This window comes from Aulonocara stuartgranti, assembly GCF_965226115.1.
Source record: "Aulonocara stuartgranti genome assembly, chromosome: 3".
NCBI lineage: Eukaryota > Metazoa > Chordata > Actinopteri > Cichliformes > Cichlidae > Aulonocara > Aulonocara stuartgranti.
In genome coordinates, this window is record NC_138941.1 from 876,728 (window position 1) to 899,008 (window position 22,281).

General features: G+C 43.6%; 2 protein-coding genes across 2 annotated transcripts in view; both read left to right on the top strand.

Annotated features, from left to right (window-relative positions):
- Positions 1 to 22,281, top strand: part of LOC309702163 (uncharacterized protein) — an 854,297-nt gene that overhangs the window by 93,639 nt on the left and 738,377 nt on the right. The window lies entirely within an intron of this gene.
- On the top strand, positions 12,606 to 13,684 carry LOC309696982 (stonustoxin subunit beta-like; the record flags this gene model as incomplete). Its single annotated transcript, XM_082518555.1, has 2 exons — positions 12,606 to 12,675; positions 12,824 to 13,684. Coding segments are annotated over 2 exons (603 nt in total), but the record flags the coding sequence as incomplete, so codon positions are not given.

Genomic DNA, 22,281 nt, shown 5'->3' on the forward strand with positions numbered 1-22,281 from the left:
CAGACAGACCAGAAACAACCATCAGACAAGAAGACATCTTTAAAGCCTCACCTGGAAGAGATGAACCAATCAGAACAGTGCTGACAAAGGGAGTGGCTGGCATTGGGAAAACAGTCTTAACACAGAAATACAGCCTGGACTGGGCTGAAGACAAAGCCAACCAGGACATCCAGTTCATATTTCCATTCACTTTCAGAGAGCTGAATGTGCTGAAAGAGGAAAAGTTCAGCTTGGTGGGACTTGTTCATTACTTCTTTACTGAAACCAAAGAAGCAGGAATCTGCAGCTTTGAAGACTTCCAGGTTGTGTTCATCTTTGATGGTCTGGATGAGTGTCGACTTCCTCTGGACTTCCACAAAACTACAATCCTAACTGACCCTAGAAAGTCCACCTCAGTGGATGTGCTGCTGATAAACCTCATCAGGGGGAAACTGCTTCCCTCTGCTCGCCTCTGGATAACCACACGACCTGCAGCAGCCAATCAGATCCCTCCTGACTGTGTTGGCATGGTGACAGAGGTCAGAGGGTTCACTGACCCACAGAAGGAGGAGTACTTCAGGAAGAGATTCAGAGATGAGGAGCAGGCCAGCAGGATCATCTCCCACATCAAGACATCACGAAGCCTCCACATCATGTGCCACATCCCAGTCTTCTGCTGGATCACTGCTACAGTTCTGGAGGATGTGCTGGAAACCAGAGAGGGAGGACAGCTGCCCAAGACCCTGACTGAGATGTACATCCACTTCCTGGTGGTTCAGGCCAAAGTGAAGAAGGTCAAGTATGATGGAGGAGCTGAGACAGATCCACACTGGAGTCCAGAGAGCAGGAAGATGATGGAGTCTCTGGGAAAACTGGCTTTTGATCAGCTGCAGAAAGGAAACCTGATCTTCTATGAATCAGACCTGACAGAGTGTGGCATCGATATCAGAGCAGCCTCAGTGTACTCAGGAGTGTTCACACAGATCTTTAAAGAGGAGAGAGGACTGTACCAGGACAAGGTGTTCTGCTTCATCCATCTGAGTGTTCAGGAGTTTCTGGCTGCTCTTCATGTCCATCTGACCTTCATCAACTCTGGACTCAATCTGCTGGAACAACAACAAACAACCTCTACATGGTCTAAACTATTTAACAAACTAAAACTTCAATCTCTCCACCAGAGTGCTGTGAACAAGGCCTTACAGAGTCCAAATGGACACCTGGACTTGTTCCTCCGCTTCCTCCTGGGTCTTTCACTGCAGACCAATCAGACTCTCCTACGAGGTCTGCTGACACAGACAGGAAGTAGCTCACAGACCAATCAGGAAACAGTCCAGTACATCAAGAAGAAGCTCAGTGAGAATCTGTCTGCAGAGAAAAGCATCAATCTGATCCACTGTCTGAATGAACTGGATGATCGTTCTCTAGTGGAGGAGATCCAACAGTCCCTGAGATCAGGACGTCTCTCCACAGGTAAACTGTCTCCTGCTCAGTGGTCAGCTCTGGTCTTCATCTTACTGTCATCAGAAGAAGATCTGGATGTGTTTGACCTGAAGAAATACTCTGCTTCAGAGGAGGCTCTTCTGAGGCTGCTGCCAGTGGTCAAAGCCTCCAACAAGGCTCTGTGAGTAAATCTGTGATCATGTTTATTTTTAAAATGTTGATTAAAAGTGGTCATAGATTTCTTCCATGACAGATCCATGTCCTAAAACCATGAGACAGCGTAGTTGTATAGTATAAAAGAAAAAAGGAGAACTTTTGACCACAATATTGTAACTTGAATGAACTTTTGATACAGCCTTTAAACATAAAATTTATGAACAGAATCGGTGACAAAGGGCAGCCCTGGTGGAGCCCATCACCCACCGGACTTATTACTATCCAACGTATTGCCGGCTATGCCAACCAAGCTCTTGCAATGGTTGTAAAAGGATCGAATGGCCATAAAATGTTTCTCAGTTTTATTATTTTCAGTCACATCTGTTTTTGATTATTAACTGAATATTTTAAAATTCAGGCTTTTTATGTTATACAAAACATCTTTTCTTATGTCTTGTATTGATTCTGAAGGAATAGTTTTCATCAGTATCGCAGATACCAGCCTGAATTTTACTTTGTATTGGATCAGGAAGGAAATCAGTGGCATCACACATCACTTACAGCAACTTCAGTACCACTCCATTTTAATAAACTGGGGGGAGGTGCACCAAGATTCAGTATGAGATGAAGAATTATTTTTAACTGTAAGGTTGGAGAAATCTGTTGTTGGAAATTGGAAGAACAGGTCATCTTAAAAATCACTGCATTGTAGTTTTATTCAGGCCCCTTCAATCTGTGATCGCTGTTGCTTTGCATTGTAAATGCTACTATTACAAAAGTCACAAATATTAGTGTATGTGTGTGTTGTTGGGTAATAAACCAAAAGAACAGAATCTACCAGCACCTCACTGATTTCTGCTTAAAAACAATAAAAAAGCAATAAAGCTCTGATTTGTTTGGTTGATCTTGTCTCCCTTCCACCTTGATTTCAGACTGAGTGGCTGTAACCTGTCAGACAGAAGCTGTGAAGCTCTGTCCTCAGTCCTGAGCTCGCAGTCCTCCCGTCTGACAGAGCTGGACCTGGGTAACAACAACCTGCAGGATTCAGGAGTGAAGCTTCTGTCTGCTGGGATGAAGAGTCAATACTGCAAACTGGAAACGCTGAGGTCAGATCAAGCAATATCGATTTTTTTTTCATCAATTAACATCATTTAATCAATTTCATTTGGAAAAAATTAACAGTGTTTATGTTTTGTTTTTTTAATGAATCCATGCAAGTCACAGTAAACTGCCACATTTGACTTTTGTAACATGAGGCAATAAGGATTCCAGCATGTCCTGAAACAGTGTTGAAATATTGTAAATGTAGTAGCTCCTCATGGCACCATGAATATACTTTAACACAAGTGTTTCATGTCTTCTTGTCATCCTTTCTTCAGACTGAGTGGCTGTAACCTGTCAGACAGAAGCTGTGAAGCTCTGTCCTCAGTCCTGAGCTCCCAGTCCTCCCGTCTGACAGAGCTGGATCTGGGTAACAACAACCTGCAGGATTCAGGACTGAAGCTTCTATTTTGTGCAGTGGAGAGTCCAAAGTGTACAATTCTCAGGTCAGGATTCAGTCTTTTCTGATGATGATTTAAAACCTGAGTCAGGTCGATAAATGGCTTACTCATTTACAACAGACATGATTTGTCAAATCACCTTATATCTAACCCAAAGGTCCTGTGTTTTACTACTTTGATTTTTTAGTAAAACACAGGACCTCTTAATATTTATCTAAGAGACCATATATAATTTTTTTCCCTGGATCATGTGTGTACCCTCCTGGTTGGAGCTCCAGCAGCCTGTATCAGTGAATGGGACTTTAAATGAAATTGCTGCCCCTGTCAGGAAGAGGTCTGAGTGACACACAAAACAGAAAATATGAGCACTGCATGTGTCTGAGGCTACTCAGATACAGACCTGAATGAGACACTAACTTTGTCTCTGAGAGATAACTTTTATTATTAAATACACTTCATTTCTCATCTGTGTAGAGAATGTAGAGTTTGACATGCTAATATTACAAAATGAAAAATCACACTTAGTCACAAAGAAATTGTTTTGGAGTATTTATGGTTCAGCTGATGAAATTGTTCAAACAAACCAGTAATTTACACCGAAACAGCACAAGTGAAACTTTTTCGAGGGACTTACACTAAGCTTGTCCTGGTACACCTGTAGAGCCCAGCTTCTATGGACCATGAGCTTAAGTTCTGTGCTGCTCTGATTTATTGCCTGTGCTGTCTTTCAGTTCAGCTTTGTCGAGTCTCTGGTAGGATTTCTTTTACATGACCTGTGTAAAAACAAAACAGGAAACACATTAAGCTGAAGTAAGATGCACAATTTGAAAAATGGGGCACAAAAAATGTTGCTGCTTTCTGGAAAGTGCGTCTAAGAAGACCCAATGGAGAAAGTGAAGAGAAAAATCAAAGATTAAGAAGAAGAAAATGGCAGAGGCAGTTTCTCTTGGACTGCCTGCAGATGGGGCGAGACTCTAGAAACAGGGATGATTGGAGAAAATGCAAAGAGGCCATAGGATAAACCAGGAGATGAATACTCTGGTGTTCTGGGGATAGTGGGAGTGAGAGGGAGAGATGCCAGTAAATGATTTCAAGGATAAATTTGAGAGAATCAGAGCTAAGAAACCAAAGCAAGTGGGGAACTACAAACATATGGACAGACTCATAATTAGGCCAAAGACACATTAAAGCAATTATTACAGGTTTAGAAACAGGGATGGATATGAAGGAGCTTAGCATGAATTTGCATTGAGGAAAGAATAGCAACGAGCATCAGAGGAAACAGTTAGGAAAACTAAAAGGATGTACTGGCAGGAATACTGCAGTACTTTAGGAAGAACTACCGTATTTCCCGGACTACAGAGCGCACCTGAATATTAGCCGCACAAGCTAAAATCAGGGGAAAATCCTGTTTTGTACATACATTAGCCGCACCTGACTAAAAGCCGCAGGTGTTTCAATGTTGACTTATCATATGTAAGAGAATATGCACAAAGCGAATTGTCAGGAAAGAGATGGCTGTTTGGAGACACACCCCTTTTATTAATATTTTGAAAAACAAGTTATGGGTACATATTTGCATAACTTTTTAGGTATATGTACAAGTAGCGGTAATTACAAGTACAAAACATGTACTGTGCTTCATAAATGAGTAACAAATGTAGTACATAACAATAACCTACAGCACACCAGAACAATTGATTCGGACTACCTTTTAGGCTCAGGTGCAGTGACACGGCTTTAACAAGAAGAAAAGTCAGTCATTCACCACCATCTTCCTGCGCACTAAAACCACCAAAGTCCTCTTCTCCAGTGTCGGAAACAAACAGGCTCAGGGTGGCTTCGTCATCCACTCTCAGCTCCTTTCTTTCGTTGTCACTTTCAAAACCAAAGAAATCCTCGTTGTCAGTGTCAGAGTCGAACACCCTCAGAAGGGCCGTGGCGGTGTCCTCCTCTCCATCATGCAGCATTCAGCCCTTCGAAATCTGTTGGTGATCGTGGATGTTTTCACACTTTTCCACGCTGTCAGAATCCAATGGTGGAGTTGGGCATAACTTGCTTTTTGCAAGTTTATCGCCGCTCATCATCCAGGCCTCCAGCTGAACGGGTAGCGCTACTTTGAAGTTTGTTTTTCGCGCTACCTCGTACTGCACTACGTTGCCTGACGGATGGACATGTGACCAACATACCACTCTTGAACCCCGATCCTTCCGCCAGGCAACGTAGTGCCGTACAACAGCAGAACAAACAAAACAAATCCGCTCATGGACAATCCATAGAAAAGCCGCACCTGACTAAAAGCCCCAGGGCTCAAAGCTTGTGCAAAAAGTAGCGGCTTATAGCCCGACAATTACGGTACACCAGTTCAGAATGTGTGGAGTACAGTTAAGAACATGAATGCAGACAGGAAACAACAGCAGCTGTTGTAAAGTAAATTCAAACTCCTTCATTAAATGCAGCTGGTTGAGTTGAAAACAATGGAGAATGATTGTGTTACGTTGTTTATTCTCTATAGAAATGGAGCAGGAGTGCATGCAGAGCTGGACGTGGGCTGTATATACATGCGTGTATCTGTTTTGTCTGTGAGCAGAGAAAACAAAGCGCTGGAAATGTCATATTGAAATGTTAAATCAGGAAAATCCTGGAGAAGAGGATAGTTCTAATGTTCAGTTTGTAATGTTGAATTCAACACAGCTCTTAAATGCATAAAAATGACTTCACCTGACGTCAGACTGAGCAATCGGATTAGCTACTGATATTGATTTAACCCGTTTAGACCTACCATAGAACCAAGTCCGCCAGAGCTTATATTATATTTTTACATGCTGTAGAGCCATTTTTGGGAGCATTTCAAGTTACTATACATCAGTACAACCATTACAGCCTAAATTTTAATAATATGTATGTATTAAGTGCATAGTAATTACATAAATTGCAAAAAAGTGCAATAAACTACAAAAAAATTGAAAATCGTTTTTGTTTTTTTAACATATATTTCTAGTTAGAGAAATTTAAGAGGCTTATCCCTCAAAACTGTAAATACAAAAAAGTTGCACAAAATAGTTTCCCACCTCAGGAAATTTATTTTGAGTGCCTTCATAGTTTTATTTTTGAAATACACCAATTTTTATATACTGCAGGAAAAACGAAAATAAATATTATACTGCAAATTTGCAAAATAACAGCATATGCATCAAAATAAACTATTTCCAGCAGAGCAATATGAGTCCTAAGCATATGTGGAAGGAAACTGTAACCTAGGACAAGCTGATGGCATAAGATGTAAATACAACTCCTCAGGTTTCATATGCAAAAAAAATTATTGCGCTAGCTCACGTGATTACAGTGCTACCGGGATTTAAAAATAGTTGCGCAAAACGGAGTGTGCCCACTCTGACCAGTTTTAAAGGGTTAAAGCAAGAAAATATGGTATTAGCATTAGATGCCAATTCCTATTAACCTTAAATTAGCATTACCTGCTAATGGCAGTCTACTTAGCATTAACTCCTCACTAATGTAATGCTAATTCACATCAAATTATCTTTAGCTTTAGCATTAGCTGCTAGCTTCAGCCTACCTAGCACTAGCTGCTCACATTGTTAAAAGGGAAGAGAAAACGATATTAGCATTAGCTTGTAATAATTATTCACCCCTAATTAGAATTAGCCACTAATGGCAGCATACTTAGCATTAACTCCTCACATCGTTATAATGCAAATGATGCTAACTTGCATTAAATTAGACTGCTGTTATTAGCTAATGCTATTTAGCAGTAGCTGCTCACATTGCTATAAAGCAAAGGAAAACGATATGAGCATTAGGTTCTAATGCGTATTTGCCTTAAATTAGACGTAGGTGGGCAGCACGGTGGCACGATGGTTAGCACTGTTGCCGCACAGCAAGAAGGTCCTGAGTTCAATTCCACCATCAGGCCGGGGTCTTTCTGTGTGGAGTTTGCATGTTCTCCCCGTGTTTGCATGGGTTCCCTCCGGGTACTCCGGCTTCCTCCCACCGTCCAAAGACATGCAGCTTGTGGGGATAGGTTAATTGGATAATCCAAATTGCCACTAGGTGTGAATGTGCGAGTGAATGTGAGTGTGAATGGTTGTCTGTCCCTGTGTGTTAGCCCTGCGACAGACTGGCGACCTGTCCAGGGTGTACCCCGCCTTTCGCCCTATGACAGCTGGGATAGGCTCCAGCGCCCCCCGCGACCCTGAAAAGGATAAGCGGAAGCGAATGGATGGATGGATGGATAGACGTAGGTGCTAATGGCGGCCTACTTAGCATTAGCAGCTCAGATGTTGTAATGCTAGGGAAAAGAGTGTTAGCATTAGCCGTTCACAATGTTATAAAGTTAAGGGAAATAGTGTTAGCATTAGCTACTCACATTGTTAAAAAGTGTTAGCATTAGTGCATAATGCTAATTCACATCAAATTAGCATTAGTTAATAACGGCAGCCTATTTAGCATTAGCAGATAATGTTGACCTTGGCCCACTGGAAAAGTTCAGAACTAAAGATTTAGGAGTGTTTCTCGATAGCTCTTTCTCGTTTGAGAAACAAATAAATTCTGTTATTAAAACCAGCTGTAAGGTTTATATTGTTGATTGTCATTTATGCTTAGAAATATTTACTCATATATGCTTAGAGTTGTATAATCGATTGCATAATGATAGAGGTTTGATCCTGAGTAGTCTGTAAAGACTCTGTGTGCCTTCCAGAGTGCTCTGGCATGCACACACCACTTGGGGCCATGAGAGAGGTCGTACCCTCTCTTACTGATTTATGGTGTAGGACAGGGGTCTCAAACTCAATTTAGCTGGGGGCCGCTGCAGGCAAAGTCTGGGTGAGGCTGGGCCGCATTAGGTTTTCCACAAGAAAGGCATGGTTAAAAAAATTCCAATCCTCTCAAATCTCTTTATTTTTATTTTTTAATACAAAATATGAAAAATAAATAAACAAATTAAGAATTAATAAGAAAATAAATCAATCTGTAATACATAAATAAAATAATAATAAGATATTTTTAGTCAGTGAACTTGTGTGTTTCTTTCAGTCTTCTATATCTGCTGTATTTAGATTGAAATGTCTGTATTAACAGTTCTATAACCTTCTTCTGAACATGAATGGAACACTGTAGAAAATGAACTGTTCTTCTGAACATGGCTTCTCTTGCCTACTCCTTGCTGCTAGAGACCTGGCAGCGTTTCCTCTCGCATAGCCGAGCCAGATTTGGCCTGAGGGAGGAAGCAGTTGCGACCCTCAGTATGTCTTGAAGCTGATCATCCGTAAGTCTGGACCTGTACTTGGACTTATTGAAGTTCAAAGTGGAGAAGAGCTTTTGGCACAAGTATGTGCTACCAAAAAGGCACATGGTCCGCTTGAACATTCGGGAAAGCCGAGGGAAACTAGGGCTCAATTCTCTCAAAAATTGTCCAAGCTTGTCTGCTTTTCCACTCACCTCCCTGAACTTTGCTTTGAGTTCAGAGTTGCACTGCAGCTCAATGAGCTGCATTTGAAGCACAGAAGGGGCATCTTGCACATCAAAGGAGAAGGGGTCCGCAAAAATGTGAAAGGTGGCTCTGTGTGTCTTGAAGTCAGCAAATCTGTGGTCAAATTCCTCCTGTAGCCTCAAAATGACATCAACATACTCGTCAGCACTGAATGGTGTGCCTGCATCCACGAGTGCCTTGCATGCTGGGAAATGGCAAAGGTTTGTCTGAGAGAGCTGAGCTTTCCAGAGCGCCAGTTTTGTGGAGAATGCTCTCACGTTGTCATAGGCAGCACTGACAAGTTGCCCCTGGCCTTGTAACGTCTTGTTCAGTACATTAAGCTCATGTGTCATATCAACAAGAAAAGCTGAGTCCATGAGCCATTTGGGATCAGTTAGCACAGGAACACTAACTCCATCCTTCTCCATGAAGGCTTCACTTCTGCTCTCAACTCAAAAAGTCTCTTTAATACATTTCCCCTGCTGAGCCAACGTACCTCAGTGAAGTCGAGCACATCCCCATATTCTGACTCCATTTCCTCTAAAAAAGCACAGAACCTTCGGTGCTTTAAGCCCCTGGATCTGATTTGGTTGATGCATTTCACAACAATAGACATCACATTGTCAAACTTCAGGCATTTGCTGCAAAGGACCTGCTGATGGATGATGCAGTGCAGAGCAATGGCCTCCTCCACGCCTTCCTCTTCCAGTTTGTTTTGTGCCACCAGTCCATGTTTCCTCCCTGTCATTGATGGCGCTCCATCTGTTGTTATTCCAACAAACCTCTTCCATGGCAAACCAACATTCTCAATGGCATCACACAGCTTGTAAATATCTGCTGAGCGGTGGTCTGGCCATGCATTGGAATTACTGTGAGCAGCTCCTCCATCACTTCAAAACTGTCATCAACACCACGGACATACATTGGGAGCTGGGCAGTGTCGGTGATGTCTGTGGTCTCATCAAGAGCGACTGAGTATACACTGAAACATTTGGCTTTCTCACACAGTTGGTCATAAATGTCACTTGACAGGTCAGAAATGCGATCTGCTGCGGTGTTGGCAGAAAGGCTGATGTTGCTAAACTGACCTTTCTTTCCCGGACAGACTATATTTGCAGCCTGCAATATGCACTTTTAGACAAATGCACCTTCTGTGAATGGCTTCCCTGCTTTAGCAATCATCTCACTAACCACGTGGCTCCGACTGCTGCATTATTCTCTTTGGTTGCTTTCTTGGAGAAATCTTGCTGCCTCAGTAGATCTGTTTTAAGACTGGCAACCCGGTTCGCTCTCTCGTCTCCCTGGTATTTTGCATCCAGCTCAGCATGTCTAGTTGTGTAATGACGTTTCAAATTGTATTCCTTGTGCAGCGCAACTTTCTCTGTGCAAATAAGACAGGTCGGGGTGCCCCTGTGCTCAACAAAGAAATATTGCATTTCCCACTTTTCCTGAAATTGTCGGTGCTCATCACCAACCTTTCTCTTCACCGCAGGCTTTGAAAAAGACATGTTTGGGGCTATGTGACATTTATAATTCTACTTGGTGTCACTGTCGCATTGAAGTTTCAATCAAGCGTTTAGCCGACGGACGGGGAACGTCTCAACGCGTAGAGAACGTCATTTCTGCTTCTTTTTCTTGCAACCGTAGCACGGCGATCGGCAGATAAAAAGCCGGTAGCAGTCTCCTTTGTTTTTACGCTCGATGTTCATGTCTTTCATGACGACACGAACACCGTGGCGTTTGCAGATGGTAGAAAGTGCAGGGATAGCGAGCGCAAAAAAGGCGACTGCTCACAGCGCCGGGCTGTTGTTACAGGAGAAAGAAGCGGAAATGACACCGTGACATATAACAAATAACATCAGCTGTTTCTGATGTTAGTTGTTTTGACTGCTTTTACATTATATTGAAATATATGTAATGTTCATGTTTGCTGCAATGCAAACGCAGTGATGCAAATAAAAACATGGAGCCACAAATTACGGTGCGACCCTATAATTAGTCCGGGTTACCGGGGACTGTTGTTGCCGATGAACAGGTGTCGCTATGTGACTGCAGACTAAATTGGGCTGCATTGAGTTCATGACTTTTCTTTTATCCCGCCGCCTACGCATCACTGTGAGAGTTAATATGAGATCTCTCTCTGTGGAAAAATAACTTTAAATCCCACTGACGTGTGTATAAATCTATATACGTATAATGTCCCGCTGGGCAGCAACTTAAAAAAACAACTTTTTTTGAAGTGTTGTGAACGCAGCGCGCTGGGGCGAATGTCGGCGTTTGCCCAATAGAAAGGAGGAAGCCAGCCAGGCACAGGAAAGAAAGAAACACTCCAGGGCAACGCTGCTGGAACTTTGACTCATTGAGAAATGTTTCCCTGCTTGCATCAAGCCCGGCTGGTGTCCCCTGAGATCCATATCCCACCCTGATTGGTGGGTTAATTCAGCTCCGCCCACAACACTGTAAAGTGTCATACATTATCAAACTAACATTACATTTTCATATTAAGGTGGGGCCAAAAACTATCGTCCTGCGGGCCGCAATTGGCCCGCGGGCCGCGAGTTTGAGACCCCTGGTGTAGGAGGACACCTGCTCTGTGTCTGGTTAAGTATAAGAGCCCTTTGTTAGGGGGACCGCTGGACTCTTAGCACCAGCTTTGGGGTCACAGGGTCACATCTGGAACACACACACACACACACACAGACACAGACACACACAGACACACACAGACAGACACACACAGACACACACAGACACACACAGACACAGACACAGACACACACACACACACACACACACACACACACACACACACAGACACACACACACACACAGACACACACACACACACACACACAGACACAGACACACACACACACACACACAGACACAGACACAGACACACACACAGACACAGACACACACACACACACACACACACACACACAGACACAGACACACACGCGCGCACACACAGACACGCGCGCACACACACACACACACACACACACACAGACACACACACACACACACAGACACACAGACACACACACACAGACACACACACACAGACACAGACACACACACACACAGACACACACAGACACACACAGACACACACACACGCACGCACACACACACACACACACACACACACAGACACACGCACGCACACACACACACACAGACACACACACACACACACACACACAGACACACGCACGCACACACACACAGACACACGCACGCACACACACACAGACACACACACACACAGACACACACACACACAGACACACACACACACACACACACAGACACACACACACACTATGCACAGACTGGTACTCTTTGTTCATACCTGTGTAAGACGTCATAATGAACTTGTGCATATTCATGTAAGCTCAATAAAGAGCAGTGTTACGAGGGAGCAGACGAGAGCGACTGAGGTCAAGTGAAGGAACGGCGCTGTCACAGTTCTCTCCCTCATCAATTGTCTGGTTCCAGCGGTGGGTCTGTGCTAGACGACCCATCACCAGCTTTTTCCACTGGTTACCAGTACGTGGTAGAATCCACTTCCAGATCTGGTTGTCTTTAAATCTGTGAATGGATTGGCTCCATCTTATCTCTCTTTAACAAAAGACTCCAAGTGGAGCCCTCAGGTCTGCAGATAAGCAGCTTCTGACCAGAACTAGACGTAAAAACAGAGGTGAGCTTTATCGATGGCTGCAGCCAAACTCTGGAACAGTCGCCCTTCACATCAGGTCGTCACCAACACTGGACATTTTTAAAAGCCGGTTGGAAACACATTTGTACTCTGTAGCTTTCAATCCTGACCAGTCTTTATAGTCATTACTGTGTATGTTTCCTATTTTCTCTCTACTCTGTGCAGCACTTTGGCTCAAGCTGTTTTTAAATGTGCTGATAAATAAATGTAGATTTCTTTGAATAAAACAGTGGAGCCGAGCTTTGAGCTCAGTGTGTAACAGTGTGTGTGTGAGAGCCATGTAATGTCCATGTGTGCATGCTGACTGTGCTGCTCTGACCCCCCTCCTCCTTTCAGGGTGGAGCCTGCTGGAGTCCGATGGTTGAGACCAGGTCTGAGGAAGTGTAAGTGTGTTTTTAATGGGATTCATGAAAACAAAGCAGCACACATTCAACCATCTTCATCATGTCAGGAGTCATCATCAAAGTGTCAATCAATGAACAGATGATGGATCAATAACTGCAGCTGGATTGTGTTTGTTCTCTCCATCAGATTCCTGTCAACTCACAATCGACACAAACACAGTGTACACAAAGCTCCAACTGTCTGACAACAACAGGAAGGTGACACGTGTGAAGGAGGTTCAGTCATATCCTGATCATCCAGACAGATTTGATGTTCGTCAGCTGCTGTGTAGAAATGGTCTGACTGGTCGCTGTTACTGGGAGGTCGAGTGGAGAGGAGACGTTGATATATCAGTGAGTTACAGAAGCATCAGAAGGAAAGGAGGCAGTGACTGTGTGTTTGGAAACAATGATCAGTCCTGGAGTCTGAGCTGCTCTGATGATGGTCCTCGTTATGTCTGGCACAATAAGATACTAACATCCATCTCCTCCTCCTCCTGCTCCTCCGTCTCTAACAGAGCAGCAGTGTATGTGGACTGTCCTGCTGGCACTCTGTCCTTCTACAGAGTCTCCTCTGACACTCTGATCCACCTCCACACCTTCAACACCACATTCACTCAAACTCTTTATCCTGGGTTTATGTTAGACTGGTCTCGTGGTTGCTCAGTGTCCCTGTGCTGAGTGGAGTGTAAAGAGTGTCTCCTGTTACAGAAACACTCTGACTGTTGAACAGATAGTTCAGTCTGTACATGTCTGTCTCTTTCACTCACAAACACGTTTTCAGATTCATGGATTCAATCAGTTGATGTTTGAAACTCTTCTAAATGATTCCTTGTAAACTTCTTCAGTCACAAACAAACAGGAAGTGATGTCACATGTGTTCCTGTCCACACAGCAGAATGAGTCTATTGCTGACAGTGATGTACAAACAGAGTGAGCATTTCTGAGGCCCAAAATAAACTGAGTAGTTCACTGAATGAACAATGGACTGTGAGCTCAGTTCCTTCATCATTAGTATGGATTATATATGTATATGTATTATATTAGTATCATATATATCAGGTGCTGCTGCTTTCAGTCATTGTGCAAATGTGCTGTTTGTAAGCTTGTAAAGCTGCAGTCAGCTGAGACTGAAGAAGTCACCTGATCAGTGAGCAAACGTTTCTGAAAACGTCCAGATGAACAGAATCAACCTTTTGGGATCAGCCAGCAATGCAGCATCATTGTTGTTCAGCTTCAGAGGTTTGCAGGAATGAACTGATGACCAGAAACAGCTGCAAAGTCCAAGAAAATACCAGCTGGAGTTCAGCTGCATTTGAAGAAGTCAAAGAAAAGTAAGGATGGCAAAGGGCGACGTTTTCTTCCAAAGAGCTGCAAACATGGTCGACGCCTCATTAGAAGAATCATCTGGACATTTGTGAGGAACTCTAACCAAGAAAGCAACGTCACACAGATCCAACAGACAGTTTCCATGACTGCAAGTGTTGAGTGGAAAAATGCTACATTGCATTATTGCATCCTCTCACCACAGGAGGCGCTGTTGGCACCACTGATTGCTGATCAGCTGTTCTCTGATGATCTGATTGATACTGTGAATAACGGGACTCACTGAACTCTGTGACACAGTGAAGATTACAGAGTTTAACTTCAACATCTGACTGACGTCACACAGACAGAAGGATGAACCAGTGAGGCACAGAACACAGTTACTGGAGATACTGGATCAGCTCCATGTGAACCTCTGATGGAGAAGCTGCTGAGCCAGAGAAACATCAGGACATGACAGCAGCTGCACTTATCTAACAACATGTAGCAGAGCTGATCTATGTTAGAGGATCTATCACAGCAGCTGAAGCCAAAGTCCAACACTGGATACCAGCTGAGCCTGTGCTGAGTGTAGTGTTACAGGAAAAGGGCAGAAACACTGGTAGCTCCCAGTGATGCTGACTGGGGCACAGAGCTGAATGATGCAGCATCAGGACACTGTTTCAGTCTGACTGACAGAGAAACCTGTAGCTGTATCTACATGTGAGGCAGAGGCCACACAAGCAGCTTTCTATGTTTCACAGTGACTGAGATCTTCAGTGGGGGTGGACATGCTCCTGTACAGACCTCTGAGGAGAACCAAGGTGCAGTCAAAGAGTCCAGTCTGTCCTCACAGATGTGAACATGTGCTTTCATCAGGTCTGCTGTCAGCTAGCAGGCTCACATCAGAATCACTGTTCCTGAAAAACACAGTCTGTGTGACATCATCAGTCAGCTGATGGTCCCAGATCTGAATGGTTTCTGTCTCTACTGAGGAAGTCAGAGAATATCACTGAGGTGTGGATCAGGTCTGAGTGAGCTGTGGAGGGACAGCTTTAAACAGTCCACAGGTCTCACGTCCTGCTCAGTCTGCTAGCAGATACCTCGTATTGTTCCAGATGTGCTGACATCAGCAGCAGCAGCACAGCTGTGTGATACCATGAATCTCAGTTATTGATCCAACACACAGTAAATACAAAGATCAGGATTTCTGAGAGTAATCATTATGAGTCTGAACACATGATCACTGAATGTTAGTCTCCACAATAATAAGCTAACACAAGCAAACACAGCTTTCAGCTCTTATTTTGAAACTGGCTTATTTAGAGAGCTGTGATGTGAGCGTGCCTGGCTCTGAGGCACTTGGGTCAGCCTCTGTTGTTTAGAAGTGTTACAGACTGTGAATGACACAGACCTGTCAGTTTCCATGTTTGTCTGTAACACAGCTCAGGGCTCCATGCTGAACGCATCCATCCAGTGTTATTGATCCAGGACTGATACCAGCATTGGGATCAATACTACAACACACAATCACATGTGTCCACGTGATGCAGTTTGAAGAGCAATCAGATGTCTCTGTATGAGGAGGCGGGGTCACAGGAGGTTCACAGAAACTCTGCAGCAGCATCATCAGCTCACATGGAAACTTTGATGATTCACTTCTGTGGTGTTTTTACAGAAACACGTCACAAAATTAGCTCCACCTGTTTTGTGAGCTTTGAGTTTCTTGTCTTCATCCTGGATTCTTGTGTTGCTGTTTTTACACACAGCAGATATTTCCTGGTTGCTTCCTTGATGACCACATGAAGCTTTCTGAAGCTTGGATTGAAAACGCTTCATTACTCAAAGCTTTCCAACACAGGCCTCTGTGCTGCCATCTGGTGGACAAACATGTGAAGTGCAGCGTGAAGCTACAAATGAAACCGCTTCAGCTACGTTTATATAGAACATACTATAACCTATATAACTATATGTATAGTGTATTATGTAGGTTTTAGAGCTGGGGGTAGAACTGCTGATGGCCTGGTTGTTATTTATGTTCCCCATGGTTCACCAGCTCTCACACAACATCAGCACCAATGATCCACGTCCTTATAAACCTCTGAATCAGGTCCTGAAGCAGTGACGTCCTGAGTGAAGACCTCACTGATCACATGACTCTGGTCACCTGGACTCAGTGTTTCTGAAGCAGTGTGCTGGGTTTTTAAAAATACGTGGCTGCTGCCTGATGTTGGGCCCACAGAGGAAGACGACTCACTCGCTCTTCTTCACTTCCTCCTTAAACATGTGGAAGGAGAGCAAAGTGCTGCCAGACTCTTATTTCTGACAGGAACAGAAGAAACCACAGCAAACTGGTCCAGTTCTTCATCTTCATCACAATCTGTTTATTTCTGATGGTGTCTTCAGTCTGAGGTTTGAAGTTTCCATGTCTGTGTGATGTGTGGTGTGAAGGCTGCTGGTTAAACTGGGACGCACTGTTTAAAGCACTGAGTGCTCATAGAGAGATGCTCCATGAGTCCCAGTACAGACTACAAACATGGTGGAAACTTAGCTTTGATATCCACACACTCTGCACGTCTGTGAGTAACTGTGATGAAGATGTGCAGAGATCTGTGTCCAAACAGGAGAAAGACTGTAAAGACTCTGTGCTTCTAACAGCCTCTGTTAACATATGTGAGGCTGTTTGTTGTTGTTGCCATGGAGCTTTGCACTGTTTGGGTCAGCAGGTCATGTGATCAGGTTTGTTCTGCTGGACGATGGTTCAGAGTCAGGTTTGTTTGCATTCATCAATAAATATCTAAATAAATCAAAGACTCCATGTTTGTTCTTTCATCATGTGACCTCTGCTCATCCATCTCTGTGTGTATCAGGATACATTTGGTTCATAATACACAGAAAAATCAGAGTTATTACCTGTAATAAATGTGAAAGATTCCTGCAGTGATAACCAGGCAGGACTGAAACACATCCAAGCTGTCACCACGGTAACAGCACCGCCCATCCACAGGTGAGGGGAGGAGCAAAAAGAGGGACTTTGACCATTTTATACTAAAAACACTCAACTAATGTTTCTAATATGAAACAAATAAGCCCACATTAATGTGAGCGTTTATTAAATAATAATAATGATGATTTCCTCCTGATCTCATTTCCACAGCAGAGAAAACTGTGGTGTATATTGAGGTGGAGGGTGTGGTCTGTGGCTCAGGTGTAGAGTGAGGGTGGGGTGCACCACAGCAGCATGCTGGGACTGCTGAGGGTGGAGGAGGGAGTGATGATGACATCAGAGCTGCAGCACAGAGACCAGTGAACACACAGTCTGTTCATCTTTGCATAGATACAATATACAGCACAATATTGAATGACAGACACGCTGTGGGAGCTTCCACAGATACACTGACGTCAGCATCCAGAGTCCTCCTGCTGCTCCCCCCTCAGAGCCCCGTGATCAGCACCAACACATTCAGTTAGATGACAGAGTCCAGCTGCAGCTAGAATCAGCTCCCCTCTGTGAACAACAGCACAGCGTCAGTGTTTCACACTCAGTGAAAGGAGGAAACAGCAGAAGAACACCATGTGTGCTACGTTTCCCAGGACACACTACAAACTGCACAAATACAGAGCAGCACGTGGAAGGACCTGGAGCTGCATTTACAGAGCTGCAGACAGCGTGATGTCCTGTATGGACAGGTGGAAGGAACCAAGTCCTCAGCTGGAACACTCGTGTTTGTCCACAGACAGGAAACACAGCAGGAAACTTCCTCACAGAAGTGCAGCTCATGGATAACACACTTCCTGTCAGTCAGAATGAGGCTGCAGCCAAACACAGAAAGGTGTTTTTGTCCAGATGAGCCCAGAGAAGAAACACGAGTGTTCACAGACATCAGAAGCTCAGAGAGGTGAAACATGAGGTTGGAGTCCTCGTCAGCATCCAGAAGAGCTGCTGTGAAACCCTGAGTACTCATGACAGACTCTGATGGCACAAACACATCATGATTCAAACAGAAAGACAAACATGGAGCTCCTGATCCTCCTGCATGAGAACAAGCTGACATGAGCGCTGTGTCTGAGAGTGTCTCCCTGTCACAGTGACAATAACACAGCTGCTGCTCACAGTCATTAAACTGACCTGAGGTCAGCTGTGCTCCTTACATATGAACCATGTGACCTCACATCAGTGCTGTGGATGACTGTAGTCATAGAAGAGTAGAGCTGTAGCAGGTGGTGTGAGGAGGAGGTGGTGTATTCTAGTTAACGCAGTACTGAAACACTCCAGCAGAGGGCGCTGTTAAGTCCTTATTGTAACACAGTTACTGTGTGCAGTTAGACTTCATACATAATCTGCACTTATTTCCATCAGACATGCTGTCAGTAAATGATTGGTTTCTATTGATTCTACTTCCTGTTGACTCGTTTGATGACAGTGAAACAATCACAGCTGATTGTGTGATGATGTAAACTGTCACTGTTACATTCAGTGTGTGTGACATAATGTTAGTGCAGGCTGATAACAGCCTGGTTCTGTTAGAAACACATGAACGTGTCCATAGATCAGTGTGTGTTTAACATGAGAGCTTCAGCCCTGCTGATGTGTTAAATAAAGACATGCAGGAAAACTGATGAGACTCTGAAATAACTCTTTATATTTATAATGTAACTCTGCATCAAAAGAACAACAAAGGATCCCAGACAGGTTTCTGTGAACAAAGACCATTCTGATGTTTCTGTGTTTCTAACACTTTGACATTATTAGTAAACAGACTGCAGTGAGCAGCATTTATAAAGAGCTTCTATATAAAGATATGACAGCTGTTTGACAAGTTTATCACTCTGTGTTTGGACCTGATCAGTCCAGCTGTTTACTTGAAACATGTTCATTTACCTGTTCTGTTATATTCATGTTCTTGTCTCTGTTGAAAACACATTTTAATGTCCCTCAGATTTTTCTCCCAGATGAATAAATATAAAAATGACACAAACTGACTGCAGCTACTTTTTGTCCTTTCTGTCAAAAACCTTCATGTGACTCATGAGAGACACGTTTCAGCTGTTTGTGACAGATCAGAGGCCAACAAGTCATTTATAACACTTTCCATCATTGTTTAAAGTTCTCAGTGTTTCTGTGTTGCTGCGTATAGGATCTCCCAGCATCATCACTGTGCTGTCCAATCATTGTGTGCGAGGTTACCCTTATAGTGCGATGTGTGTTTGCACAAAGAGAAGCATGTGTGTCAAATATAAATAAGCACAGAACAGAAACAGCTGCTCGTTTCTTCTGTTTAGAGTCAAGTTAGTGTTTTGTGTCTTTGTTTGAGGCCTGATGTCGAGCAGAGGTGTGTGTAACTGCACTGCTCTGTTATATGTGTGAAGTGTGTGCTTCTCTTCAGCATCATCTTTGTCACTGCTGATTCCTTTGTGTCATCATGTGTTGAGAAGAGAGAACAGTTATAACGGAGGAGCAAAAGGAAGCCCTGAAATCTGCATCAACAAGGAAGTGTTGGCTCACCAGTGATCCCAGCAGAGCCACTGGTTTGGCTCCAGTTGTTCTAGATTCAATGATGTTGTTGCTACAGATACATGTCAGCATCTTTATTGAATTTAATATGAAGCAGAAATGGTGTCATTAGGAGAAGAAGAGGAGAACAAGTCCGGCGAGGAGGCAGCAGCTCTTAAAGATGAAACAGCAGCTCAGCCCTGAGCTCAGAGAGCTGCACATGAAAAAGCTCCTCAAGCAGATCCTGTCAGAGGTTTGTCATCAACAGGAGGAACTGTTCACATCATAGGATGAAGATGCTGTCAGCTGGATGAAGAAGGTTATTTAATGCAAACGTTCACACTGAAGTCAAATTGTTGTCGTGTTGAACAGATTCATGTACTGATCGTCTCCAGAATGTTAGAAGAGCTTCAATGAATCATTAGAAACAACTTACAGCTGCACAGCTGTGTCAAACACATCTGTGTGTCATTGTGGGATTGTTGTGTTTCTACATGTCACACGTCTAAAACATGCACACAATCTGAACACAAACAGGGACTCATGTGTTCCCACAGCCAGATGCTGAGAGCCATTTCCTTGTAGTCCTGTGTCTACATACATGAACCATTAGATGTTATTGGAATGATTGTCAGCTCTGATAGTTTCATGTGTGTTTAGCTGGACGCTGTTTGATCCTCGACATGTTTAAAGGTGTCCAGTCCTGAGACACTGGGGCTGGAAACAGCTGTGATGTCATTGGACTGTCACACAGACAGAAGTGCATGAAGTGAGCAGCCGAGGAGCCGCTGATGTTTTGGATTCAACAGCATTTGAAAGGTCGACACAGACACATTTGCACACAGAAAGCTGAATCTGTCATATGCCACAGTGAACTCACTGTTCAGTGTTTTTCAGGAAGCTTCTTAACTGCCTCTGCTGCCAAACAAGCAGCTGATGTCCTTGAGAAGAAGCTGAAGAAGTCTTCAACAACAAATACAGGAAGTGGACTTTCAAATACTAGATTCACTTTAGACTCACAGAGAAATGACTCAACCAGCTGTGTTTGACTCTATGAAAGGTCAGTGTGTGTCTGCACACAGACTGTTGTGTTGGACTGTTATTCAGTTGTCTGCTGAATGTTTTCAAATGTCTGCATCTCAGCTGTGATGAGGCTGGGGGTCATGGGAGGCCACCGTAGCAGCCTCTTCAACATCATGACATCATCATAAATGCTGCTGGACTGTCTGATGGGCTGACGGTGAAAAAGCCGTCGGGAAGGAAACAGAAGACATTTCAGAGGCTGCAGCAGATTTCTTTGATTCGGGGCCTTTTTCAGCTTTATTGGACAGAGCAGTGAAGATAAGTGACAGCAAAGCAGAGAGAAAGGGGGCGTGGCCCGGGTCAAAGCCAGGCCAGCTGCTCTCCACCTCGTGGTCACCTGCTCATCCTAGTGAGCTCCACCAGCAGCCCTTTCACACACTTTACACTGTCAAACACTGTGTGTGGACCTCAGCTAACAACAGGCTACATTTAAGTCTGGACTACATGCTTTTATATTGTTTTTATTCCATCAGCAGCTCAACATCATGAGCAGCTTTGACATAAAGACATCAAACTCAAGCTGACTTTAAACTACTTTTAATACAGGGGCTCAAAAACAACAACATCTTTATTATATATCAGGACACAAAGTCATTTCATCTCAAAGGGAAACAGCTTTATTTGGAATAACCAGCACTATCAACTGGTTTGGGATCTCCACCAGTTTCATGTCTTTGCAGCTTCTCCAACAAAGTTCCTGTAAAATCAGCATGTTTGTCTTTATTGGTTTGATAGTGATTGATTATTCAGTCCCAATCTGCTGTCATCTAAAGAACAAAATGATGTTTCTATGAGTCACAAAGCTCCAGATGTTGTCGGCTTCACAAAGAAAACAAAGAACTTAAACACAAAGTGTTTGGAGCCAAAATGTTCCCAAGCTGCTCTTTTTGAAATGGCAGAGGTACAGTGGTGTCTAACAGCACACTGTGGAAGGCAAACATGTTATTGTTGGATGAAACTTCATGAATCCTTTGTAGATTTGAGCTGTTGGAGCCTTTCTTTTCTCTTCAGGTGTACAGATGCTGAGGAGGCAGGTGAAGCAGGTGGAGCTGTTGTGATGCTGGCAGAGGGTGTGTCTTAGTAACTCTGTGAGGCAGAACTGGATCCAACATTGTGGATGTGTTGATGTTGGAGCCATTAAGAGTCTCTGGCCACACTGTAGGATTTCCCTTTGATCCACTGTGGGGGCATTTTGGAGTCTGTCAGTGAAACTCTTCATGTTTGTGTTTGACTCCAGTTTATAGAAACAGAGAAATGTGTCATGCTTTTGTTCGGCCTCCACAAATACACACATTTGTTCATTGGTTGGACTTTTTGGAAGGAGACACATTGAAAACCATGTTAATAAGATCTTGTTGTTTCCTGTGGATCCGACACAGAGAGTGGACTTCAGACAGAAAGCGTGGAAGAGATTTTAGAGGCCGTGTGTGGCAACAGGAAGTTTCTGTGTGTTTGCTGATCTTACATGTGGAAAACAACACGTGATGTTTGTGAAGTTCTACAATGATCATTGTTCTCACAGCATTTTGAGTGGGAACAGTTCAAACTGGGAGTAGTGGGAGTTATTTACTGATTGAAACAAGCTGAATGTTTCTGTGATGATGAAGATCAGCAGCTCAGCTGATCAATGAACTGACATCTATCAGTCGTTTCATGAGATGAAGTCATCAGCAGACATTTGTTCTGACTGTGTGATGAATGTCAGAACGTCAGGGCTCTGCTTT